Source organism: Acomys minous (assembly GCF_964271855.1).
Source record: "Acomys minous genome assembly, chromosome: 16".
NCBI classification, from domain to species: domain Eukaryota; kingdom Metazoa; phylum Chordata; class Mammalia; order Rodentia; family Muridae; genus Acomys; species Acomys minous.
In genome coordinates this window covers 13,062,530-13,090,290 of record NC_140498.1, presented here as the reverse complement: position 1 = coordinate 13,090,290, position 27,761 = coordinate 13,062,530, and the positions used below count along the sequence as shown (strand labels likewise).

The 27,761-nt window shown below is 44.8% G+C and overlaps 2 protein-coding genes across 2 annotated transcripts; one reads left to right on the top strand and one right to left on the bottom strand.

Moving 5' to 3' along the window:
• Positions 1 to 6,115: 6,115 nt before the first annotated feature.
• LOC311586342 (olfactory receptor 2A12-like) lies at positions 6,116 to 7,063 on the top strand (the record flags this gene model as incomplete). The annotated part of the gene is made up of 1 exon (XM_084762304.1): positions 6,116 to 7,063. The coding sequence occupies one exon, from the start codon at positions 6,116 to 6,118 to the stop codon at positions 7,061 to 7,063; it is 948 nt and encodes a 315-aa protein (XP_084618430.1).
• A 15,386-nt stretch (positions 7,064 to 22,449) lies between these two features.
• Positions 22,450 to 27,489, bottom strand: LOC311586074 (protein RoBo-1-like). Its single transcript, XM_084761886.1, has 6 exons — positions 27,426 to 27,489; positions 26,824 to 26,901; positions 26,523 to 26,624; positions 25,926 to 26,075; positions 24,962 to 25,096; positions 22,450 to 22,732 (listed from the first exon to the last, which is right to left on the bottom strand). Exons 2-6 carry the CDS (start codon positions 26,882 to 26,884, stop codon positions 22,536 to 22,538), a joined length of 645 nt encoding a protein of 214 aa, XP_084618012.1. The 5' UTR covers positions 26,885 to 26,901; positions 27,426 to 27,489; the 3' UTR covers positions 22,450 to 22,535.
• Positions 27,490 to 27,761: the final 272 nt, after the last annotated feature.

Genomic DNA, 27,761 nt, shown 5'->3' with positions numbered 1-27,761 from the left:
GTTTTAAAACTAATCATAAGAGGGCAGCTACATATCGGGGAAAGGGAACAGGGTTCACACGGAAGCCTGCAGAACTTTCTACCCAGGAGACAGGGAACATTCTTATCGATGACACATAGAACCTTCTATTAAATTTATGGCATTATAGGCCACAAAGCAAACCTTAATAAGTAAGGAAGACAATCCCCTGTATCCTAAAGGTTTCACAACGTCAAAACGGAGCCACTATCAGAGGATCAAGAGTGAGTCCATGGGGGACACATCACAGTCAGATCATAAGATTATTTTTTTTTAATGTATTCTAGAGTGCACTAGAGCTCACATTAAATTCTTGGCACAGTTAATGAATTCAGCAAAATTGCAGGATACAAAGTCAATACACTGTAATTAGGAGGATTTGTATACTTTATCAATGAACAGTGGGAGGGGGGAGCAAACGATGACATTTGCCATTTACAACACAGGAATAAAATGCTTAGGTATCAGTTCACTCCGATGAAATGGAAGATCTCTGCACCAAAAACTACATGACGCTGTGGACCTAAGTTCAAGAGGACAGACAAATTCAGACATCCCTACGCATGCCTGCAAGACATGATATTGTTCACATCTCAGTGCCACCCGGCATGTTTACACATGAAATGAAATCCCTGGCAAAAAGTCCAGTGGAGTTTATCAGAAGTAGAGAAACATATGCCAAAACCCACATGGACACTGTGCTGGCTAGTCTTCTGCCAGCTTGGCACATAAACTAGAGTCGTCTGGAAGGAGGAAACTTCAATTGAGGAAAATGTCTCTACAAGATCTGGCTTAATTAGTGATGGATGGGGGAGGGGCCAGATCATTGTGGGTGGTCCTGGCTTCTACAAAAAGGCGGGCTGAGGAAGCTGAAGGAAGCAGCACCCCTCCATGGTCTCTGCACCAGCTCCTGCCTACAGATTCTGGCCCTGCTGGTGTTCTTGTCCTGTCCCCTTTCCTTTGATGATGAACAGTGACGTGGGAGTATGTGCTAAATAAACCCTTTCCTCCCCAGCTTGCATTTTGGTCACGGCGTTTTGTTGCAGCAATAGAAACCCCAACTAAGACAGGCATCCTAAGGGATCCTAGGTTGCTGTTGCGGAACCTTGAGGAGATGGAACGTTGGTGGGGAAAAAAATGGCTCCTTGGGGACAGGCCTTGAAGTGCGATGGTCCAGCTGAGCCACTTCCTGTCCGCTTGCTGCTTCCTGATTTGGATACAATACGAAAAGCCCCATAGTGTTCCTGTGGCTGTACTCTGGCCACTGCGGTGGGCCGCACCAGCACAGAAGGACGTCAATCCTTCTGCCCTTAAGAGGCTTTGGCCAGGTGTTTTCCTCACTTCAGATTAAAGCAACAAGAGAACAGCTAATTGAGAGCCTCGTTTCCGTTGGCTGATAGTAGAGGGACACCCAATGTGTTTCTGTCTGGGTTCTCGTCTTGTTTCTGATCTCAGTGGGAAAGGTTTCAGCCTGGCACGACGGAGGGACACATTGGCTGTGGATGTCCCCACCCACTCATACTTCTGGTAGTATATTTATTTTTTATGTTATTTCTAATTGTTTTACAATTGTGTATTGTGTGTTGAGGGATGGTATACACACACACACACATACATATATATATATACATATATATACATATACATATATATGTATATATGTGTGTGTGTGTGTGTGTGTGTGTGTGTGTCATAGTTTATGTGTGGAAGTCACTTCTCTCTTTCCACTTGTGGGTCCCAGAATCAAACACATGGCGTGAGGTTTGGCAGCAAGTACATTTATTTGCTCAGCAATCTTGCTGGCCATGTATTAATCTTTAAGAGATAGCTTTTTATGTTTTTAAAAATGTTTATTCTCTTCCTTACATTTATCTCACGTTGTTTATTTGTTTATGCCCTTTTTTACTACTGAAGATTTTGTCGATTTTTATTCCTTGTTGTTTATTTTCTCCTTCCTTCAGGGCACCCGCCTTCTGCTCTTTGTTCCTTCTGTGCTTTCTCCACCCACTGTATCTTAGCCATGTACCTAGGTCTGCGTTTACCCTGAACAAGTTTTAACATCATAGCACAATTTTCATTTATTGTTTCCCATTTGAGTTCTACAGTTAGTAGCAATGTGTTACTGGGATGCAATTCATTGTAGGTATTTTTTATATATTGCTCATTTTAGTAGTGTTACTTTCAGAGCAGTTTGCTTCCCTTCTCTTGTTGGTACTGGGAGTTTAGTTCTTACCAGAAGACTCCTTGATAAGAAAGTACTCAAGAGATATGCAAAGCATCACACAGAAAAACAACAAACAAAAACAAGACAACATGATTCCTCAAAAAGATTCCTCCATTACTGAAGTGTTTAAAATGCCAGGTGAAGAATCGCAAAAGTTACATGAAAATGGAAAACTAGCAGGTTATTCCAAAGAGGGTACAACAACAACAACAACAACAACAACAACAACAAAAATGGAGTAAGGAAGTCAACTCAGGATCTAGAGAAGGAAGTTAGAAACTCATGAAAAAGCCTTTTACATCGATGAGGACGTCACCACCACGGATGAACAGTTCAGCGCTGTGGGGGAAGGTGTCACCATTGCGACTGGAGTGAGCACTATGGATGACAAAGTCAACACTGTGACCAGAAATTCAGAAAAAAAAATAGAGATAGGGAAAACTAAATAAACAGAAAGGCCAGGAAGCTCACTGAGTTAAATAAAACAGAATGAGAAACAATCCTACTAGCTGAGACCAAGCAGAAGAAAGAGTATCAAGGATGGGGGAAAAGTCGGGAGACAGAACATTCAAACATCAATAAAGAGAGCAGAGGCTGGAGAGATGGGTCAGCTACTAAGACACTTGAGGCTCTTCTGGACGATCCTAGTTTGGTTTCCAGCACGTTTGGTTTCTCACATTAGGCAGCTCACAATCTCTTACAACTCCAGTTCCAGGGGATCTGATGCCTTTCTTCCTCTGTCTTCCACAGGCACCCACACACGTGTCACACACACACACACACACACACACACACACACACACACACACACACACACCCCATACCAAAATAAATAAGATTTTAAAGAAAGAAAATAATAATAACGAGCATGGCTGCCACTGCCAGGAAGTCTAGGATATGAGGAAGTGACCAACACAAGAGTCCATGAGGCAGAAGAAGCTGCAGCCACTATAGGAAGCAATAAGAGAGCGGGTCCTCAGGGCGCTGAAGATAGGCTTGCCACACAATCCAGCTGTAGCTCTCCTGGGGACACCACTGCCAGGGTAAAGGTGTACACGAGCGTGTTTATTGTGGGACTACTCACAGTAGATATTTGGAAGCAGCCTAGATGCCTATCCACAGATGAATGGATAATGACATGTGGCGTGTAGGTTCTATGGAGCATTCATCCATAAAGAGCCAAATCTTACCACATGTAGAAAATTTGATATAATTGACGTTGTCACTGTGAGCGAAACAAGCTAGGCTTGGGGTGGGGGACGGAAAGTATTGCATGTCTCCTTTCATATGTTGAATTATTGAAAATAGAAAGACGGACTGTTGAGTAATAAAAGGGGACCAGAGGGACAAAAGGAAGAAGGGAGGAAGAGGAGGGCAAGAGAGGATGTGTGTGTTCACAGCATAGTGCGTGCATGCCTGGGCTGGTCACGGTGAGACCCACAGACCCACTGCAATACACTGAATAGTTATAATAAAAAGATAAATGTGCAAAATGGTGTGTCATGAACACATTGCTTTTAGTTGTTTTACACTAAAACTACCAAGCTGAGATGGTTTTCTCCTACAAGAAGTGCAGTTTCATTATGTCAGCATGAATGGGAAATTATAAGTTGCATTAATGAACTGTTTGGCACTGACAGCAAGTGGGAAAATAATTATATTTTAAAAAAATTTTCCATGCATGAAGTTAACTGGGTCCCTTGGGATTCACCTAAAACTTTGCTGTGCTAATGGGTTTTGCAAAACTCATAAAGTCTCCAGGCTGGATTCACGTCTCGACACCAGCTTTATTTACTTTCATCTCGGGAAGATCACGGTAAACATGAAGCCGAGATGAGTATGGAAATGAATAAAGAGAATGTGGATAACTACTGTGATAAGATCATGGGAGCGCAGGGAACGGGGTTCTTGTTATTTTTGTTCACAGCTGAGCAGCGCACGGTGCAGAGAGGAGGCTTCTGCGCTTTTATGTCGGCAAATGGCTGGGCTTCTGATGCTGCCTCCTTTATAGGTGGAGCCAAGACACTGGTCTTTTTCAGAAAAGTCCATTTGCACCTTGCCGATACCAATCACAGGCTGATGGGTTTCCCAGTATGAGGAAGCTGGGCAGGTATTGTCGAATTGCCTCTGTCTGCCAAACTCACTTTCCTCCCTCATTCAGGGTGCTCTCTCTCTCTCTCTCTCTCTCTCTCTCTCTCTCTCTCTCTCTCTCTCTCTCCTCTCTCTCAGCATACATGTACTCACTGAATGAGATACTGATACAAACTGCTCACAAGGGAAAAAAAATCACTGAGGAGAGGGTAGGGGTTTTTTTGGGGGGTTTTAATGTGGAATTAAACAAGGGAGTGAGAACACAGAGAAACTCAACAGGACAAAGAAGAAACACTGCCAGTGTGAGTCAGTGACGACAGGAGCTGTGGCAAGGGTGGAGCGGTGTCACTGGGTGAAGACTGGGCTCTGTGTCTTATGACTGACAGACCTCTGTGTGGGAAATATCCTCAAAGCGTCGTGTTGTTTGTTTATTGTTGTATTGCCATGCCAACAAAAGCTAGTATTTTATTTGCATCAGTGGTGTGTGATCGTCTGCATGAGCCGAGACACGCCACTTCAGCACATTCAAAACTTTAGTTCGTAATTTCTTAAAGAGGTGCATGCCTCTGGCGTGTATTAGGGAGGCATGAGCCTGTGAAGACTATTTCACACTGTGTTCAATAAAATAAAAAAAGATCTTGGTATTCATATTCTGAAAGACAAATGCCACATGCTTTCTTTCACATGCAGACCTTTGATTCCAACGTGTGTATACTATATAGATGAGGTTATGAAACTGGAGAGGGGACCATGGACCACACAGTGGGTGGGGGAAGAGATCTTCAGGCAAAAGAGAGGGTAATAGAATGCACGCGGCACAGGCAGAAGGAGGACTGTGTGGGGAGGAGGGAGACCAGCTAGGCAGGGAGTGAGGAGCAAGGAAGATGAATAAGAGTAAAGCGTGTGAGGAAACTCCCGATGAACTGGGCGTGGTCATGCACGCTTGTAATCTCAGCATTCAGGGAGGCTGAGGCAGGCGGGTCTCTGTGAGTTTGAGGTCAGCCTGGTTTACAAAGTGAGCCCAGATCAGCCAAGGCTACACAGAGAAACTCTGTCTCAAAAAAAAAAAAATGACCAAACCAAACCAAACCAAACAAGCCTGATGAAACACATTACACTCCATGAAAACTAAAATTAATAATAAAATCTTGACTTTGAGACAATTATATTCTCTCAGACCATGACTAGAAATCTGAAAGCCAGAAGTCAGAGTGATACAGTCGTATGGTTTTTGCTAATACTGACTTGGTTATGCACTGTAACTACTACCTGTTCTGTTCCAACTGCAGAGACTATTTCCTATAGGGTCTGGGAATGTTAAATTCTTTGTTTGGCTAAATGAACTCTGCAATGTCAATTACCAGGCTAGTTGAAAGAGAATAGAATTTCTTTCAACTTTCCTATTTTTCGTTGTGACATCAGACAAGTCATTTTATCTTACTGGCACTACAGCTTGCTTCTAAGAGACAGATAACTAAAACACACAGCTAACAAAACACAGGGGAGGGGAACGCCCTGTCGTCTGTATGATATGATGTAGCGATGGTAAAATTATCTCTGTGAAACTATGAGATTTAGCATAGTCTGCCAAAAATAATCACTCATAGTTAGGAGTGCGATGAGTTAAGTCTTTGTCTGGAAAGGAGAGAACATCATTTGAAATCAGGATGTGTGTTACTATCAGCATTAAAGCAATGTGGAGGAGATTGATCCAACCTAAGAGTTTTCACAAGGGGTTCTTTGATTTCTTTTCATTTGGATAGGTATGTCTCAGCAGCAGGCATGAGACCCCAGAATTCCAGCACCATCGCTGAGCTAGTCCTTGTCGGGTTTTCTGATCACCCCGAGACTGAGATCCCCCTCTTCCTCTTCTTCTCTCTGGTCTACCTAGCCAACTGTTTTGGGAACACAGCTGTCGTCACATTAGTGGCTCTAGACTCCTCTCTGCAGACACCCATGTATTTCTTCCTCTGCCACCTGGCTTTCCTCAATGGGCTCTTCAGCACAGTCGTGGCTCCAAAGATGCTCTTCAATTTTCTTGCAAGCAGGAAGGTCATCTCTTACCCATTCTGCCTGGCTCAGACCTACCTCACCCTATTCTTGGAGTCGACCGAGTGCTTTCTGCTCGCGGTGATGGCCATAGATCGCTACGTGGCCATCTGCTATCCGCTGAGGTACCTTCTCATCATGAGCTGGGCAGTGTGCACAGCACTGGCAGTGGCGGTCTGGGTCACAGGCTTTTGTGCCTCAGTTATACCCCTGTACCTTACAATCCTCCCACTCTGTGGCCCTTACGTTGTCGATTATCTTTTCTGTGAGCTGCCCGTCCTTCTGCACATGTTCTGTGCGGACACGTCTCTCCTGGAGGCCGTGATGGCCATCGGAGGGGCCGGCACGGTGCTAGTTCCCTTCCTCCTCATTGGTCTCTCCTACCTTCGCATCCTGGTGGCTGTGATAAGAATAGACTCAGTCGAGGGCAGAAAAAAGGCCTTCTCAACGTGTGCTTCACACTTGGCTGTGGTGACCATCTACTATGGAACAGGGCTAATCAGGTACTTGAGGCCCAAGTCCCTTTACTCAGCTGAGGGAGACAAACTGATCTCGGTCTTCTATGCGGTCATCGGCCCTGCACTGAACCCATTCATCTACAGCCTGCGGAACAAGGAAGTGCAAGGAGCCATGAAGAGAGTGATAGAGAGACACAAAAAAGGCACAGGAACCACATTCTAGAGCCTTCAGGAGCTGAGCATTGTGTTCATTTGCCCAAATTCTAAACAGGCCAATGCCCAAATCCTGGGAGACTAAAACCTCACTAGTAGCAGTTTCAACTTAGCAGAGCTACTGGTGAAGATAATGTTATTTTGACAAACTCCCCTCACAGATATGTTTATCTTTTTTTAATGGGTAAATGTTGATATGTACTAATTAAAAATCAACATGTCACCTGTCATCTCATTCAAATATAGACAGTAGATCTAGGAATATAAACAAACACTTGAACTTCATGTCAACAATTTTGTCACTGGCTTCATTCTCTGTCTTACTGTTCTTTCTCTCTCGTTTTGGTTTTGTGAGACGCTGACTCACTCTGTTGCCTCAGTCTTCTACCCACTCATAAGACCTCGTACTGTGACAAGTGCTGGGTTCCTGGTTCCTAATCAGCTTTACTTTGTTAAGGAACTCAAGATGAAGCTCGGCTCGTCCAGAATTAGAGGCAATGAAAACCATGCAACACGCGTGTGACTCCATGTTATAAGATGAAATCTTGTTAAGGTTATTAATGAGAATTGTCCTGTGGTGCTGAAAAATCGAACCCAAGATATTGTGTCTGAGGAACAAAGCACTGAGCTTCATCCCAAACATAAAGGAGTATATTTAAAGAAACACAGTCTTCCATTCTCAGGGTTAAAAGAAAATAGTGTGTGTGTGTGTGTGTGTGTGTGTGTGTGTGTGTGTGTCACACACATCCAAATAACGATATATATATATATCATTTTATATATATATATATATATATATATATATATATATATATACACATATACGTATATATATATATATTCACTTAGTAAAATGTCTGTCTGTTTTTAATTATTTTAGGAAAGTGTGTGCTTTCCTTAAATTTAAAATAGAAAGACATACTGCTCTTACAAACATACAAGTTTGCTTCCCAGCACCCACACCAGGAGGCTCAGAAAGTTCTGTAACTCTTGCTTCCTGGGAACTAATGCCTTCTTCTGGCCTCTCCTGGCATTTCACCCACATGTGCCCACCCACAGCCAGACAAGCACATGTACACATCTTCATTTCTTTAATTTTATTTCATATAGTTTATAGGTCAAAACAAATAACAGTAGTTACTTTACACACACACACACACACACACACACACACACACACACACACACTTAAATTAACAAAATCACATTTCAAAAGTCCATATACTGGTTATTGTAATATTGCAATTTTAGAGACAAAGGGTACATTTAATGGGGGTTCAGCCATTCTTTGGGCAAAGGCTTCTACCTGGAAAATCGGAAAAGCTGATACACACGTAGGTGAGCATCTCATCTTAAAGGTAAACACATGTTGTCATCGTTTTCAAGCAGCCATGTTCCCTTTCTACTCTGTTACTTAATTGCTGTTGTCAGTTGAGGCTTCCACACTAGGAAATATTACCTTTGACGGGCTGTAAAGTGCATTTACAATAGATCTTATCACATGGTAGTTAAATATAAAGCCTAAGGACCTTGGTATCTCCAGCGAGACTACTGTATGTCTGCACAGTAGTTAACTGATAAAGCCGCCCATCCTGACGGATTTCGGCTTTTTGTGAAGAGAGCAAGGGCTAAAATATTCAAGGATCTTGCTGATGTGCAACAACAGAAGAATGAGGACAGAAGGCAATAGTGGAGGGAGGCAGAAGCACTTTCTAGAACTGGGGGACAGGTGCAGGTGGACCTATGTGAGTTCAAGGCTAGCCTAGTCTATATAGGGAATTCTAGGCAACCAGGGCTCTGTTGTAAGACCCTGTCTCAAAAGAACACACACACACACACACACACACACACACACACACACACACACACACACCCTGTGTATATTTATGTTCATCCTTTTTAAAATTCTAACATTAATTACTAATATCAGCTCTCACATCACACAGCCCATAGCACACAGTAAGTATATCTATATCTACATGCATCTCTGTGGGTTTTAAAAGGAACACAGGTACATGAGGCTGAGAGTTCAAGGGACTTCAGAAGTGGGCCGAGCGTGTGTCTCGATAAGATAATGAACCAGACTGAGCTGCTGGAGCTACTTGGAGTCAGGTTTGAGGGAGCAGCTACAGAGTTCAGCCTGAGGCCAAACACCACGCCTGGTGACTGCAGACAGCATGCCGGGAGCAGGGAGCCATGGGCCAGGACCACATGGGCAAACAGGTGGGTTGGTAGGCAGTTCAGCAGGCCTGATGGGTGGTGAAGTCTCTGGGCTCACTCAGAGGCTGGTAGCCATCTTTCTCCCTCAAAACGGAAACTGAAAGCTACACTTAAAATGGAGTCACCTAGGACAATGAAAGGCCACTGTCTCATACAATGTGAGGCAGTTTAGAGCAAGGCACAGCTTGAGTTCAGCAGCTTTTTTTCTGGAGTTCTCCTAGCGCCCACCTGTTTGACTTCCATTCCAACCGAGTTAAGCCCTTAGCTGCTACTAAATAAAAGTCCCAGGAGCACAGATTCTTTTCCACGCATAGGAAACAAGTCATATCCCCAATTCAAACCCCTTTCCTGAAAAACTTTATTTTTATGTTTTGTGTACAGGTGTTTTACCTGCATGTGTGTCTGTGTACCACGTGTGTATGCCTGGTGCCCGCAGAGGCAAGAAGAAGGCAGCAAGCCTCCCAGGACTGGAGTTACAGATGATGGTGAGCCATGGTGTGGGTGCTGATAATTGAACCCAGGTCCTCTGCAAAAGCACCCGGTGCTCTTAACCACGGAATTGTCTGTCCACCCCCTAAATCAATTCAAATTCTTATACTGACTGTTAAGACACTTGAGAAGCTGCTGAATTTTGTACTTCTTTAATTAATTTATTTATTAATTAAATAATTAATTATTTCTCACTTTTGAAAAATTAATTTATTCTCACTTTTGTTTAGACCAAATAGTGTACTACGTCAAAAAAAAATTTGGATTTAACTAGTGATGAAACATAGATTCAAATTACTTTTTTTTTTTTGAAACAGATTATCTTGGCTGTCCTGGACTTCCTTTGTAGACCAGGCTGGCCTCGAACTCACAGCGATCCATCTGCCTCTGCCTTCCACGTGCTGGGATTAAAGGCGTGTGCCAGCACATCCAGCTCTAAAATGACAGTTTTTGATTTATTTATTAATTTATGTATATGACTGCTCTGCCGGCATGTACACCTTCATTCCAGAAGAGGGCATCAGACCCCAATATAGATGGTTGTGGGGTACCATGTGGGTGCTTGGAATTGAACTCAGGATCTCTTGGAAGAGCAGGCAGTGCTCTTAGCCACTGAGCCATCAGTTTAACAGATAGATCTGTAATGGAAAACAAGGCCCAGAATAGAAAGGGGGGAGTGGTGATGGGAGGGGCACAGAGCAAGCTCAGTCCCCAGAGGATTAATTAGGAGAAAGTTTCCACTTGAGTAATGACTGTATGGTTGTCTCAGAAATCTTAATGGGAATACACAAGGAAGAAAGTTTTTTAAAGACTTATCTCAATTATTTTTAAGAGAGAGAGAGAGAGAGAGAGAGAGAGAGAGAGAGAGAGAGAGAAGGGAGGGAGGGAGGGAGGGAGGGAGAGCCATCTCCCCAGGCTGGGGCTATCTCTTAGAGGATACCAGCTCTTTAAATAGTTGGTCTAACTTTAACTGGTTGACACAGATGAACAATTAAACCAACTTATTTGGTATAAATTTATTGACTAAATTAGAGTGCCTAATAACTTGTTTCTCTCTAACTTCAAAGAAGGTAGATGAATGGTGACTGTGTGTGTGTGTGTGTGTGTGTGTGTGTGTGTGTGTGTGCATAAGTGTGTGTATGCAAAAATATAAGGTCATCATCCACTCTTTGATGCAGATTCAGTCAAATAAAGTTTAATAAGTTACCAAATACTTGGAAATAAAAAAACTTTGATCCCTCAGCTTTGTGTTACAAACTAAAAGTGTTGCCAGAAACTGGTTTTCCCCTGCTGGGATCTTAGCCTCACTAATCAGAGAACTGAAGAATGGATTCAAATAGAAGCTAAGGGAGAAACTTATTAGAGTGTAAAAAAAAAAAAAACCACCCCAGGGCAGGAGAGCTGTAAATTTCAGCAGCCACCCAGAGGAGGGAGTAGAAGATGGAAAAAGTCATGCCACTTGAGTTAAGGGACCATGAAAGTCCACTACATGGCAGCAGGCCATGCAAGGGCAGGCCTAGAGAGAATCCCCTGTCTACTGTGTGGAAGCATCACCTGTCAATAAGAAGCTGATGGCCTATTAGCTGAGGCAGGAAATAGGAGGTGGGAGTTCTGGCAGAGAGAGATGGACTCTGGGATAGTCAGAGGAGGGATGGACACATGACACTGAGGAGAGGTAACCAGCCATGTGACACACATAGAATAGAATAAACAGGTGAAATATGTTATGAGCTAGTCAGAGAATGAGCTAAAGCTTATGGCCTAGACATTTATTCATAAATAATAAAATCTCAGAGTCATTATTTCAGGAACTGTGGCATGGGTAGGAAAGCCTGAGATTCTAGAGAGGCTTTGGAGAGAGAATAAGGAAGCCCAAAACATCAGAAAAAGAGATATGTTAGTTCTGGTCAGCATCTGAAAGAAAGATACAGAAAAAAGGAAAAGTTAAACCTTTATGACTTGATAGAGGCGAGGAATCTTCTGAAACACAGAGCAGCTTGCAGAGACTATGCTAGTAGGTGGGTGAGAAGGAAAAGAGCAGATTCTCTTTGGAGGAATAATTATTCCACCCATCTCCTTAACCTAGCATTGGATGGGTCTGCCTTCCTGGGAGTTCTCTCTCCTTCCTGGGGCTGGTCCTTTGGTCAGGTGATTGACCCATTTCACTGCTATGGTAGGTCTCCACCCAAAAAAGATTATATTCTCTCTTCTATTTCCCTTTATTGATATTCTAACAGAAGTAATTTTGTTACTGCATTCTGGCTGCCTTAACAAGCCAGGCTCAGCCTTAATAAGATAATTAAAAGAGCCACATTAATAACAAAAAGCAGAAAAAAAGGAGATTTATTCAACATGACTGTGTTGGAAAGAGGGAGAAAAAGATCCAGAGATCCCCCTCCAAGTCAGTCTTCAATGTCCTGATAGGAAGGTGTGTGTGTGTGTGTGTGTGTGTGTGTGTGTGTGTGTGTGTGTGTGTGCACTTATGTCACAACATTGAGGTCAGAGCACAACTTATTGGAGTCAGTTCTTTCCTTCCATCATGAAGGTACCAAGAATCAATTTCAAATAATCAAATTTGACAGCAAATGCCTTTACCTACAGAGCCATCTCTCTGACCCATGGAGGGTAAAATTTTAAATAGAAAGCATAAGTAGGCAATCCTGGTCACCACGTGGTCCCACCTATCACTGTTTCTGTTCTAGTCTTTTCTGAAAGGCAAACAGAGGAGCCCTCAGTGCTGTGTGGAATCCTTTTTGGGGGGGGGAGGTTGGGAGGTCCCTCTCTGGCTGGTGCCAGAAAGGCTTCAGCCTTTTTCTTCTCTAGATCTGAGGTTCCTGGTTGTGTGGGTGGGTGGGTGGGGGAGGGGATTTTAACTGCCTGGGTGTCTTGTTTTAAAAGCCCAGATAGCCAGAGTGAGAAAGACAGTATTTCTTTAAGAATGTCCTCACTCTGGGTGGTGTGAACCTTTTATCACAGCACTAAGAAGGCAGAGGCAGGCAGATTTCTGTGAGTTTGAACCTAGTTTAGTCTGCATAGTAAGTTCTAGGACAGCCAGGGTGACATAATAAAATCCTGTCTTAAGCCGGGTGTGGTGGCTCATGCCTTTAATCCCAGCACTCAGGAGGCAGAGGCAGGCAGATTGCTGTGAGTTCGAGGCCAGCCTGGTCTACAAAGTGAGTCTAGGACAGCCAAGGCTGCACAGAGAAACCCTGCCTTAAAAAACTGAACGACAGCAACAACAAAATCCTGTCTCAAAAAAAAAAAGTAGCATTTGTGTGAGTTTTTGTTCAAGTAGTGGATGAAGGCAACCAGAACTCACTCTTGAGTATGAATTTTGATACATACAAAACAGAATATGACTCACAAGACAGTTCAAAGTGATGATGGTGCCTATAACGAGGTTTGTCTTGAACATGAGGTCAGAGTTGAAAACATCTATCTTAGTGTGAATGGATGCTTACTTTAATGGAGCATTGGCATTTCTACATACAGATCCATACTATGCTGAGTGACGGGAGCAAATATGGGCTGAACTTGTGAGATGATTAAATGCAGCTGTAGAGAGAGACAGAAGGGAGGCAGAAAGAGAGCCTTGGTCTGACCATAGGTGGGATCAATTTACTCAAGGTGTCACCACAGGCGAGGATTGGCCAAAAATGCCTACAGGGAAAGGTGGGTGCTGTGTCTTAAAAGGGGGCAATGACTTCTTTAATCCACAGGGGAAGCTGGGAAATGTAGTCTTTTATCAGGAAACTATCAGAACTCATGGGTTCCTGAAGTAAACTGTTTGGAGAAATTGGATGCCAAAGATAGCACAACTGGATTAAACATCAGTTGTTTTCAGAGAATGATGTCTTTAGAAATCTTGAATTTCAGCTGGGAGTGGTGGTGTAAGCCTTTAATCCTAGCATTCCAAAGGCAGAGGCAGATAGGTGGGTTTCTGTGAACTTGAGCCTGGCCTGGTCTACATAGTGAGTTCCTGGACAGCCAGGTCTATGTAGAAAGACCCTGTTGTTAATCTCAAAGATGGGAGAAAAGAGACCACATACTCAAATAATCATGGACAAATTAACTAAAGCAAGCAATTAATTAAAGCAAAATCTTTTATCCATGTACTCGGGCTGTCCATACTCCCACTCCATCCCACCCTCTAGGCAAGATTCAAGAGGTCAGCATTGGATATGAGGAAGACAAGGTTTTTATAGCACAGGATTAGGAGGTTTCCAAATGGGGATTTGTCAGGCAAAATAGACATGGTTACAAGAACAGAATATAGCAAGATGGTCAAAACAAGAATGTAATAATATTTTGAAACAAAGGTAGGGTTGTAGGATGGCAATTACAGCTTTTTAAAACAAAAACATGATTGTAAGGTGCATGTAAGGTAGTTATAACAACAGGTAGTCATAACAACAGGTGACCATAACAACAGGTAGTCATAACAATAGGTGACCATAACAACAGGTGGTCATAACAACAGGTGGTCATAACAATAGGTGACCATAACAACAGGTGACCATAATGACCTTTTGAAGCAAAGACATGGTTGCACTTTCTGGAACAGGCAGTATATAGCCATTTGTAGTTAAGATTATAGGTGGGGCATAGCCCAGTCTTTGAGAACCAGAGGTTTAATCATGATCAGGAATTATTGTGGGCTCTGCTTAAATCCAACATAACTCAAACGCCAGGTCAATGCAGATGACAAAAATGTATTGTAATCAAGCCACTACTGATCTATCAGGGCCAAAGAACAGACTCAGGAGCTGAATTATGACCCTCAAGGGACATTGCACAGCATGTTTAAAGGATGACACCATAAAGTGAAGGGGGGCAGGGTGGGCTGTAGCAGTGTCCAATCATACTTGGACATAAGGGGTTGGAGCAAGGGAGTTTCCATCAATCAGGATAGGAGGAAGTCCCTAGGCCTGGGAACATGGACTTGTTTGACGCTGCCAGCAAGATGGAGAAGTTGTCCTTGAAATGGCTGGACTCAGATAGCTGTCTCCTTACATCAGAAAATATTCAGTTATTGGGAAGTCCCCAGCTCTTCTAGGGCCTGGGACTAGTTTTCATTTTTCTCCTATGATTAAATGAAGTCTGAGAAAAAAATGGCTATACTTAAAATAAGTTTCTTTTGCTTGTTCCCAACAGAATGAACCATGTTTGTCTTTACTATAAGATGGCCATTAAGCCATCACCTGTTAATTCATCACCTGTCTCAAGGAGGAAGAGAGAGAGAGAGAGAGAGAGAGAGAGAGAGAGAGAGAGAGAGAGAAGAAGAAGAAGAAGAAGAAGAAGAAGAAGAAGAAGAAGAGAAGAGAAGAGAAATCTTGAACTCCAGTGACCTCAGTGCTCCCTGAGGGAATCACATGTGAAATTCCTTAAATAAAAAATATATTGAGTTTACAATTAAAGAAATGTCCCCATGTCTTGCAGGTATGCTAGCAACAATCTTCCCAAAGTGAAGAATCAGCCTGTCTCCAGTTTGAGCTTGAAAGCCATTTTATAGTAAAGGCAAATGAGGTTCAATCCTGCTTATGATTAAATTTCTGATTCTTGGAGATTGGGCTGTGCCCTACCTGTAACCTTAACTACAAATGATTCTGTAGTGCCCATTCCAGGAAATGGCAACCGTGCCTTTGTTTCAGGAAGTTGTGACCACATTTTACTTGTCTTCCACTTTCACTGTATTTTTCTATCTTTAACACCCAGTTCTTTCACCCCTGTTAAGATGCTTACAGCTGATAATCTTTTATTTCTCCCCAATGAAAGGTGAATGAAAAAAGGAAATTAAAAAGGAAAAGGATATGGCTTCTCCTAGGTATTATGGAGCATCACCAGAGACAGAGACAACTGGGAGAGTTGTCTGTATGTCTGTCCATATCATTAACAACTCTTTTTTAAAGGTTTATTTATGTATTTTATGTATATGAGTGCTCTGTCTTAATGCAACCAAAAGAGAGCATCAGATCCCATGACAGATACTTGTGAGCAACCATGTGGTTGATGGGAATTGAGCTCAGGACCTTTGGAAGAGCAGGCAGTGCTCTTAGCCACTGAGCCATCTCTCCAGCCCAATGAATAACTCTTCTGATCCTCAACAATCCTTCTCAGCATCCTCTTGTAACTTCCTCTGAGACCTTAGATACACACCACTTTTTCTTCGTTCACTTCTCTGCTGCACATTGAGACCGACAGATTGTGTACCCCCTGTGATTAAAGCTGGAATAACCAGGGGGTACCTCTGAGTTTAATGGAGGCCTTTTCTTTCAACTCACATAGGCTTTAACTCACCGTAGGATGCAGGAAGCTCACAGCCTTTTGAAACTTCCAAGAAGTCAGTAGACTCCAGTTTCTTGACTTGCAGAAACTCAAAGAATGAGGCGTCTGTTTTATTATAGATTCACAGGTAGGAGTTTTGAGAGAGAGAGAGAGAGAGAGAGAGAGAGAGAGAGAGAGAGAGAGAGAGAGAGAGGGAGAGAGAGAGAGAGCGCAAAAAAAAATTCCTGTACAGCTGGAGCAAGTCCCTTGGGAAAGGGGCACCACTGAGGGTCATAGCCTTGGAGTTAGTAAGGCTTTACTGGATGGCGTGGCAGAGCGGATGAGCGGTCAGTCTGTTATGATCTATAATGATGCAGCAAGGGGTTACCATGGCAGGCCCACGCCAAGGTGCGTCCCTGAGGAATTACACCACGCAAGAGACCTGATATAAAGGAGGCTTATTGGGGGGAAGGGAGGAGTGCGGACCTGGAGAAAGGGGGCGGGGCATAGGCGGCAAGAGAACCATGAGTGGGGAGGGGAGAGAGGGAGAGAAAAGGGGTCTCTGAGGATAGAAAGAGAATGCAGGAACAGAGAGACAGAGAGATAGAGAGATAGAGAGATAGATAGATAGATAGATAGATAGATAGATAGATAGATAGATAGACAGACAGACAGAGTGCTGGATGGGTGGTCCTTTTATGGCGGGCCCACACACCTAGCAGCACCTGGCCACGGCAGGTGGACATAAGAAATTGCTAGGTCCCTGAGGGCAGGCCAGCTGAATCGCTTGCACCCTAACACAGTCCAGTTCCCACTCACCAAGTGCCTGTGTACATCTGGGTTTCAGTTATTGCCTTTATGTATTGATCCCAGGAAAGAACATTCATTTTGGGAAAGAGAAGGAAAAACCAGACCCCACCCCCTTTCCTGGCATCCTTGGTCTCTGCCCAGGGCAGCTTAAACACTTCTGGCATCACCGGTCTCTGAAGCTGATGATGAGGCCAAGAGCATTTACAACTTTTAGCCAAGGAGGGGTACTGTTAACTTTTGGGGTCCTCTATCCTAAACTGCCTGATCAATTTCTATGTCCTGTTCTCACCTATGGAAACTTCTTGTGAGAGTGTCAGACCCCTGAGGTTCAGGAGGGGCCCTGGGCTGCCTTGGATTTTTGATAGCTGTGTTAGGAAAGATGTCAACACGTGGACAGTCAGAATGGGCTCTGAAGAAAGTTCACCCAGGCCGGAGGCAAAGCAAAGGTCCATTCCTACAGATTTTAGGGAGAAGAGGCAGTCTCAGGACGTGTAGTTGACACTCAATGAGCTGGCAGTCGGGTGTTCTCTGACTCCTGAGTGTCAGTGGGAAGGACAAAGCTTTAGCCCTTTATTTGCTGTGTGTCTATTAAGGTGGATGAGCCACTCTGATCACTTAGGGTAAACTTCCTTTGGGGACATGGGTATTAGACCCACAGGCAGACTGTATTTATAAGGTGCCTGCCATTTCTCTATAGTCATGGAACAGAGGAGAGAATTGAATGTGACCTGAGTAGCTCAAACCTAACACTTTATTTTTACGTATTTGAGGAGCCACCCCCCCCATTGTTTTCATAATACCTGAACTTTTTGCTTCCCCATCCCCAACAGCGTACACACGTTCTCTTTTCCAGTTGTGCTTGGTGACAGCGCTGTGTTTTCTCTTCATGATAATCATAGTTGGAGGTCTGAGCTGGTATCTCACCGTGATTTGTCTGGTGACCTTGGTTTGTCTGTTTTTCTGTACTTCGTACCACTTGTCTGTTTGCTGTTGTGAAAAGTTGTTTGGGATTTTTGTCCACTTCTAAAGGGAAACTTTTCCCTTTGCATTGAGGTATTTGAGCTGTTTCTATATTAGGAGAGCTGGTCTCCTCCTGACTGCATCACAGATGTTCAGTCTACAAGGATTTTCTCTTGCTGTATAAAAGTGCCTCTTCAGTCTGGTAACTGCTTTTTCTGGCCAGGAACATCTTAGCTTCATTGTAACAGCATGGTCTGGTGCTTTGCATTTGATGAATTATTTTTGCTTCCTGGTTGCCGCCCAGAGGAGCACATTCTCACGTACACCTGTCCTTGTAGTGTAAACTTTGCTGTACCTAATTTAAAGTTGACTGGTTAATAAAAAATGCGGAAGCCTGGGTAGGGCAGAAGTGAGAGGCAGAGCTAAGGTTGGAGGGTTTGGGGGACAGAGCCATCTTAGGTGGGGGGGGGGAGACAGGTAGATGAAAGAGAAAAGCAGAATCACCATAGGATAGGAAAAGAAACACGGCCAGGAGTTATCCCTGAGGTTTGGTGTGGAGAGAAGTGACCCTGATGGAAAGCATACGCAAGGATTTACTGAACTACGGACGGAAAGCAGCCCAGATAGAAATTATTAGATCAATTAGCATGAGATAGAGGCTGGGAGGTGAAGGTAGTTTAGGGGTTAGTATCTGCCCAGTCCCTGGTGAAATAAGGCTTATCTGAAATCTATCAGGTGTCTGTGTCTTTTATTGATTTGACAGTGGGTTAAATAAAACCGCCGTAGTAATTATAGGCTTCTAATAATAAACATTCTTGGCCATATTTTTATTTGCTACAACACTTTATAAAGTTTCCCTTGTATGCTGTTGCTTTTTGTTGTTACCTCTGCTTTTTTAGTCAAAGTAAAAAAAAATTAATTAGCTAGTTAATTGGTTACAAACTCAGCCCATGGAGCAGACGCACCAGGGTTGCATACAGCCATGGTCAAGAGTTGCTTTTTTTTTTTTTTTTTTTTTTACAGTGAGAGGAAGCCAGTCTTCCCACCCAGTGGGAGTTCCCTCAGCACCCCACTCCCACCCCACTTCCTGTCACATCTTCCCCTAGGGTCCAAAGTCATAGTCTAAGGCTGTACATTTCATCGGTCTCTTATCTTAAATAAACCTTCTCATTTTCTACTATTGATACCGGACCACAAATTCCAAGGTGATTAATGGATTGGCGATAAGGATGGTTCCTGACAGAGAAAGTGCAAAAGCCAAGAGGCCACATTTATAGCAGAGCCTGGGACAGGATTACCTCACATGACACTAGCCTAGAGCCTGTAGAACAGGTCAGATTCACAGTGAGCTGGCTGTGTCACTTCAGGCCACTGTCCCTCACTAATGGAGAACAGAGATCATGGGCCCCCCCCACCACCACCACTGGATGGACATTACTCATCTCTGTGCCAGCTTTTGGCTCCCAGGGCAAGGCTTCAGCAAAATCTCCGTGGTGACAACTATTCAGATATGTGGTAGCCTGGGGTCACTGTGGGGGAGCGGGGAGACCCGGTTGGAGGGTCTCGAAATACTTGGGGTGATGTCAGAAGTTCCCATGCTTTGATGTGTATGTCAAACACATTTGTCTTCAGATTGGTCCCACAAGACCCCCTGAGGACACTCTGTTCTCTTCTTCTTCTTCTTGGAATAGACACAGTTCTCTGCTGCATGCCCCAGAGAAAAACACTTCTTGGGGACAGAATGACGTTCCTCCTTTCTGCCTTCCACTTGGGAACTGTCCTTGGAGGAACATGTTCTCCAGGAGTCTGGCAAAGCATTCTCCTCTTATACAACTCAGGGGTGGGGGTGGGGGTGGGCCTGGAGCTCTCTTCTCGATGAGGCGCTCACCACTGCTCTGCCATGTTTGTACATTTTCCCATTTTATGTAGGATCCATCTTCCCAGACGGACCTCCCCGCACCCCGTTGCTGATGGCTCTTCTTCCTCACCCACATCAGTTTGCTAAGCTGTGGACCTTCCCTTGTTCCTTGCCTATGTTGTATCTGGAGCATCTCCTGCCTCTCTAGTGCACTCCAGAGCCACACCTCCTTTGAATGAAGTCACCTGCTGTCTCCAGCAGCACTGAATAATCTTTTTCCTTTAGCATCCCCTACCCGCTGCGCTGCACTACAATAAGACCTGATCCTGCTCTTGGGTCAGCGTGAAATTCACGACCTACTAACGACAGCCCACAGTCCTGTCTGTAGCTGACTGCCTTCTCTCTACTAAAAGACCAGGCAGAGCTTCCTATAGAATGTTTGCTTCCTAATGGGGCACTTGAACGTTCCATGGGTCAGATGCAGGTTGCTCACCAGATATATGGCGGATGACAGGCCCAGCTGTGCAGGCATGTTGCGCTGTCATCCTGTGACCTGAAAGTCTCAGGCAGCAGAGGTAGTTCTAGCCAGTGGGAGCCCCAAGGAGGCCTGCCCTGAGATAGGACCTTCCCCTGTGCTTTCTGCATCATGAATCTGGAGCAAAGGCAACACGGAAGAGGAAGGGCTGAGCTCTGTCAGACTCACAGGTCTCCAGGGCCTGCAGCAAGCTGGGATACAAACTGCAGATATTAATGCTACATATGGCTACAGCTGGGGGCTCTCCCTAATGACCCCCTGGAGGATGGGGTGAAAGCCAAGAAGAAGGCAGACTGACAGCAAACTAGCCCAGTCTGAATGTACAGCAAAGATAGCAGACCACCCTGACCTGACCTCATCCTTTAGGCTCAGTAAGAGGCCAGTAACCAGACCCTAGGGGAAACCCCCATGGCACAGGGAACTAGCCAAACATAAAGATGGGGCTTCTGGCAAGAGCAGGCTCAGGCAGGTGAAGGCGGTCAGTGATGACAGGTCCACCATGGAGTAAACATCCCTACCCAACCGCTGCCACCCAGACGGTCACTGTACACTGCCAAGGACTCTGCAATACATGAGTTCCTTGAGTTCTTCCTTCTTGGCCACATTTTGGTATTGGGTGTCTCAGAGGGGCACTTGCACAGCTGGTCAATTTCTTAGGAGAAGGGGGTCTTAGGACTCCCTGGGTTCTGCCCGATCTCCTCCACTCCTGGCTATTATAACTCACGGTGTGAAAGTGAGGGGCTATGGCAAGGTTCCTCTGCTCCTCATTTGCCCCATGCCCCATGGGACCTTCAGGTACATGGGACCAGACCTTGTGTCACTCTGTGCCTGAGAGTCCATGACTGGCCTCAAACAGACTCAGGCCCTGGGGTAGAGCCTCCTCGCTTCTGTACTTTACTGTAGCCCCCGACTCTGGCTGTTTGCTCCAGGCTTCTGTTCGCTAGTCATCTTCATTACCTGCTCCTTCAGTGAGGAAAGGCTGAGAAGCATTAGAGGCAGCAAAGAGGCCCAAGAGGTCCTAAGATCACAGAGGAACTCACGTGGAAAGGTAGCTTCTGGATCAGTTTGACTTGGCCCTTTCTGGAATGATCTAGAATGCCCTCGGGGCCTAGGGATTGTTCTTAGGCGTGCCGTGTCTGCCTTCTGGCTGTGATATTGGTCCATGTTGCCTGAGAACGATGCTGAACTAGTTGGAAGGCTAGTGCCAGTGCATGGCATGGTGTTAAGAGTTCAGAGAATATAGGGGCTGGAGAGATGGCTCTGTAGTTCAGAGCACTGTCTGCTCTTCCAAAGGACCCAGTTTCAATTCCCAGCACCCACATAGCAGCTCACAACTGTCTATAATTTCAGTTCCAAGGGATCTGACACCCTCATACCAATGCACACAAAATAAATAAATAAATAAATAAATAAATAGATAGATAGATAAATAGATAAATAGATAAATAAATAAATAAAAGAGTTCAGAGAATGTGACTCCTCAGTGTCATAGTCCACTGAAGGAAGTCGGGGCAAGAACTTACTCGAACCTAGATGCCAGAACTTACACAGAAGAACACTGGTCCTGACTTTTCTCTGTGGCGTGTTCAGCCTGCTTTCTTATATCCCCCATGACCACCTGCCAGGAGTGGCACTGTCCTCTGTAGGCTGGGCTCTCCCACATCAGTCATTACTCAAGAAAACAACCCCACAGACTTAAGTACTTGCTGCAATCTGATGGAGACATTCCTCATTGAAATTCGTTTTTTCCCACATGTGTCTAGGTTTGTGTCAAGTTGATAACAACAACAACAAAAACCAATGAAAAATAACCAGCACATATGGGTTGACTCTTTTTTATTCAAATTATGAAAAAGCAACAGAGTGTGATCTGAGAGTTGTAAGCTGAGTTGTTAGAACCTCTAAAACAAAACCAATACTTAGGTTAATGCCAAAAAATTCTCTCTAGTACCACATACATACATGTATATATGTGCACATACATGTGAGTACATACAAACAAATGTTTTCTTCTAGTAGTTTTACAAATTTCTTTCCAATATGAATATCTGTTTTTTCCATTCCCTTTTCCCCCTTTCTTTATCTTGTTTTCAAATTTAATTTTACTTACTTAGTGCTTTGATTTGCCTAATTCCTTTGACTAGGATTTCTAGTACTGTGTGAAAGAGAAGAGGAGAAATGTTGAAATAGTCATCTCTGTGTGTTTCCTGTTATTACAAAAAAAATGGACTTAAGTTTTCACATAAAATCATTAGTTTTTATTTGTTCAGTGTTTTGGAAATAGCCATCCACGTACACCAGTGGGTTTGTGTGTGTACGACTGTGGGATTGCCAGCACCTGGAGGATCAGAGCAAGACTTTCAGCAAGAGGAGAGCAATTGGAAGTGACGTAATGGACTTGAGGGCAGGGCTCCCATCGGTCGCAACAGGTGAGGAGCATGTGGTTTTGATCTGTACGTTGCCGTTGACGGTCAGATCCTGTTTGCAGGCACTTTCAGTTGCGCAGCCTTTCCCGTACAGCACTAAATTAGAAGTTTGCGTATCTAAAAGAAAGAGCCAACAGCTATTTCTATTTCTCCTCCTCACCTAAGTACTCTGGGGAAAGAAATGTGCCCAGAGCCATGTTAAATGTCTGACAACCCCTCCCACCCCACCCCACCCCCGGGTGTGAAACATGAAAACAGTTCCATGCATAGGCTGAGCCTCTGTTTAAGGCATGGGTACCAACACCGGGGTTCAGAACCCTTTCATTACAAGAGATGAATGTAACATGTCCAGGAAAGACACTAGCTGAAGGCCCTCAAGTGTCTGGCTACATTTCAAACTGTACCTGTGCTACATCCTAACTTAGCAGTGGAAACTAGAGGGGACTGTTATAGATGCCCTCAAGCTAAAATCCTTTCAAGACCTCTGAGTTCCATAGGAGACCAATGCTCTGGAAACGTATGTCTACATTTCCCATGGACAACTGAACTAGAAGGCTGCCCTGCTATGGGGGGCTTCAATGCCCCTCTGCATCCATGTGACATAGAAGGCTGTCCTGCTATGGGTGGCTTCAACGCCCCTCTGCATCCCGGGTGACATAGAAGGCTGTCCTGCTATGGGTGGCTTCAACGCCCCTCTGCTTTCCGTGTGACATAGAAGGCTGCCCTGCTATGGGTGGCTTCAACGCCCCTCTGCATCCCGGGTGACATAGAAGGCTGCCCTGCTATGGGTGGCTTCAATGCCCCCTCTGCATCCTGTGTGACATAGAAGGCTGTCCTGCTATGGGTGGCTTCAACGCCCCTCTGCTTTCCATGTGACATAGAAGGCTGCCCTGCTATGGGTGGCTTCAACGCCCCTCTGCATCCCATGTGACATAGAAGGCTGCCCTGCTATGGGTGGCTTCAACGCCCCTCTGCTTTCCGTGTGACATAGAAGGCTGCCCTGCTATGGGTGGCTTCAACGCCCCTCTGCATCCCAGGTGACATAGAAGGCTGCCCTGCTATGGGTGGCTTCAATGCCCCTCTGCATCCCATGTGACATAGAAGGCTGCCCTGCTATGGGTGGCTTCAATGCCCCTCTGCATCCCATGTGACATAGAAGGCTGCCCTGCTATGGGTGGCTTCAATGCCCCTCTGCATCCCGGGTGACATAGAAGGCTGTCCTGCTATGGGTGGCTTCAACGCCCCTCTGCATCCCGTGTGACATTCCATTATCCTCATTCATCCCAACTCATCTCGACAAAGATCCTCACCCTAGACCCTCCTTCAGAATTCTTCCAAACATAATGCCTGACTTGCCTTCAGTTCATCAGGCTCCCAGTCCCACAATTCCATGAACGATTCTACATGTGGATCTGATATATATATATATATATATATATATATATATATATATATATATATCAGGTGATGAGGAAGGATGGGATGGAGGTGATGCACACGTGAGTCATGACAGGACATAGAGCTAATTGCTTTTCTAGCTTTGATTCTGCCCTGAATTTGTTGTTGTTCTTTTGGTTTGTTTGCTTATTTTGTGTGTGTGTGTGTGTGTGTGTGTGTGTGTGTGTGTGTGTGTGTGTATGTGTGTGTGCATATGGAGGATAAGTGCATAAAACTAGAGTTGACAGTGAAAGTGTAAACACCTAAATGCCCACAGCTTCAGAATGGCTACTCTAACTGTGGAGAAGTTCACGGAGGGATGCATAATCTCTGGGTCTGGCTAATCTCACTACATGATGTTCTCATTTGTAAGTTCTCCTCAAAAAAATATTAATTTTAAAAATTAAAACACACACACACACACACACACACACACACAAATAGGAGCAGAACTGATATGTCACTTCTGAGATTAAACTATTAAAATCTATAGCTCCCCTGATGAGTCTGCACCTCCCCGTCTCATCACCAGTGCTGAGGGAAGTCAGCTGATTATACACCCTGAGGCCGCTTCATGAAGAGGCTTTGACACTGCCCAGATCATGACTGAAGTAGAAGGCAGATCCTCCATCTGAAGGACCACAGCCCATGCTGACAACTCACACGGCCCCCGGGGAGACAGCCTGAGCCAGAACCAGTGTCAGCGCTGTGCTCAGACCCCAGACGGCAGAAACTGAGATAGAATGAACATTTCCTGTTGTCAGCAGCAAAGCTTTAGAAACACAGAAGTAGATGGCAGATACACTACACCCTTGCAGAACATCTCCCGTCTTAAACTAACAAGCAAAAAAGAAGAAGAGAACAATAGTATGTAACGTCAAAAAAACCATTTGAGGAAATACTCTGTACCTGTGCCGGTGACCTCGACACACATTTTCTCTTCCCCTGTGCACATTAGAGTAGTAGTTGCACTGCACGACTTGTCTTTCTCGTTGTAGCAGGCAGTACACTGAAGACCGTTGGCTTTCAAAGATGGTGTGGTCTCTGCATGGAGAGAGAAAAGTTTCCATCTTGGGGGGAAAAGGCAGGAGAAATAGCTAAGAACATGTTCATACACTACCCATCTAATATAGGTTTTTCCCCCTCCCCATGATTCTACTAAAAAGCATTGCAACTGGGATGAGGTAGCTGGGAGGAGGCACAGGAGAAGGGCACTGGTGTGTGAGTGCAGTGAAGGATCTCGTAAAAATTCGGTGCTGTCCTCGCCTTCATCACTTCCTCTGCCCTCCACCTTGGAGAAATGGCGGCCTTAGATGATGGGAGAGGAGATCATGTGCTTCCTAAAAAGATGCTGTTCATATGATGAGGAATGAGCCAGGTGTGGTTCACACACACACACACACACACACACACACACACACACACACACACACACACACAAACACACACACACACACACGTGTGCTCTTCGGAGGCTGAGGCAGGAGGATTGCCTAATCTTGGTAATACGATACAAGGCTGGCTACATGGCAAGACTCCATCTCAACAATAGAAAGACCCATGATAAAGTGTAAAACAGGTGAGAAAAGTCTCTCAGCTGGAGGAGCAGAGGAAAGCATTTAAACCTACAGAGTCACTGAACCCACTTAGAGAATAGGACCCAGCTGTCCCTCAGTCTCTCTGTATATGAAAGTGTATACACACATACCCCAAGAGAGGGGCTGGTACCCAACCCAGACCCTTACAAATAAAAGCTTCAAGCAAAAAGGGAAGGCAGGCATAATTCCTGAAGCCCATCAGCGGAGAGGTGGACCCAGGGAATGGCAGAGGAGGCCTGAGCCGGTGCTGAGGCACAGACATGCACTGTACTCACCTTTTATGTCATCTTGGTTGCACTTTTCTGTTTGGCAACAGCGATTCACATATCTAAATGTCCGTTGGGCCCCCAAGGTTGCTGAGAATTCTAGGTCACTACAGGTGTCGCCACACCCTTTTGGTTTAAGTATCTTGTCTGTAACAGTGGCTGCAGAAAATCGAACCATCAAGTAAATTTTCCTTCTGAGCTAGTGGCAAATAATCTGTTTCTTCATTCCCTCTGCTTTGTCTATTGCACTTTCCCAAGAGTTCTTCCCTCTGCAATGGTCAATCGAGAATGAACCACCAGAGGGACCATTTGTTACAAAGGGGGTAACTGGTAGTGGAGCACTTGCTTGGCATGCTTGATGCTCTGAGCTTAATCCCCGACACTGTAAAAGTAAGACACACACACACACACACACACACACACACACACACACACACACACGAGTGGAGTCACTCCCAAATGGTCTCCACTATGTAGAATCTAGGACCTACAACAAACACAGGCTCCGTCTCCACCAATCTTCCAGAACCCCACGCTCCCGGTCTCATCCTGGAAAGGAGGCAAGGATAAACTGAAGGATGCTCAAGGAAGAGAGGGTTGACTTACATGGTGTTTCAAATCTCTGTAGTTGGCTGTAGCAGTATTTAGTGGTGTCACAAGTAGCAGTTGTAGTACATAAGTCTTGACATACTGTACATTGAAAACTCCCTGCAAGGAGAAAATGCCCATCATTTAAAAGATAATCCCCAAAAAAGCCCTGTAGTTGTTCTTTCCTGGGTGTCAAGAAGCCATGAAGGGCTAGACAGACCACTGGAGTCTCGTGTGGTTGGTTACCTCCCCGTGGTCCTTGACTGCTCACCTCCCCCTTCCCATCTTTAGGGGAGAGGAATGCCTTGTTTGCTCTTACCCACAGAGCTGACAGCTAAGATGGCAAAGACAAAGACTGTGAGGATGGAGGACCAGGCCATGGCGACTCCTGTGAACACTGCATGGGATGCAAATAAGGACAGTGGGGTCAGAGCAAAGGGGCTCAGACCTGTCATCCAGCAACCCACACGCTGCACTGTGCTGTTCGTCCATGTTTTCATTCATTCACTCATTCTTTCTGAAAGCCAAAAATTTGTCAAACACTAGCTTAATGTGTTTGATGTGGCCATTTAAAAGGAGGCAAAGCTGGAGAAGATACCATATCTTCGACCAGGGCATTGGGCGAGGGGAGCTCTTCATTCCCTGGGATGGACTTTCCATCAGGAGGGATTCTTCCTGCGTGGGTCTGGAAGACACTAGATCTCATTCCACAGCTGAAATGGCTGAGTCAAGAAATGACTCTTGTCAGGGTGGGATGGGACAGGTGGCAGCTCTCTGTATGCTAGAAAGTTCTGGGTCATGGTGCTCAAGAGCAAACATACCCTTAGCCAAGGACATGGATTTGCCACTTCCAAGGCCCTCTTTCCCCTTAACAGCTGACCTCCATCACCAGCTTTCATAGCCCACTGTGGAAATGCTCACCAAGAAGTGCTCCTGTTCTTCTGAAAGGACTGCCAGGAAGGCCAGGGATGTCACCAGAGGAGGAGAGAAAGGAACACTTTCACTGCCCTCACTCTCACTGGCTTTTATAGCCCAGAGAACCATTGCCTGGCAATTAATGGACTGTAAATAGCATCTTGACATGAAGCCAAGGGCATTAAACTTCCTTATCTTCTAGAAAGAGAAAGAGAAATGGTGAGAGCAGCTGTTCTTGAATATCTGGTTGGCTAGGAAGAGAGGAGAAGGGGTTTATAATGCCTCTGTGCCAAGGTGAGGTACAGAAGGGTTTGGAGCACTCAAAAGTGTAAAGGTCTAGGA

Excerpts from the sequence above, each read along its gene's own strand:
- LOC311586074 (XM_084761886.1), bottom strand. The coding sequence starts at position 26,884 with ATGGCCTGGTCCTCCATCCTCACAGTCTTTGTCTTTGCCATCTTAGCT. Across the intron at positions 26,076-26,522 it reads ACAGAGATTTGAAACACCAT|CCACTGTTACAGACAAGATA; the intron begins GTAAGTCAACCC and ends GATTTTCTGCAG. Across the intron at positions 22,733-24,961 it reads TGTCGAGGTCACCGGCACAG|ATACGCAAACTTCTAATTTA; the intron begins GTACAGAGTATT and ends TCTTTCTTTTAG.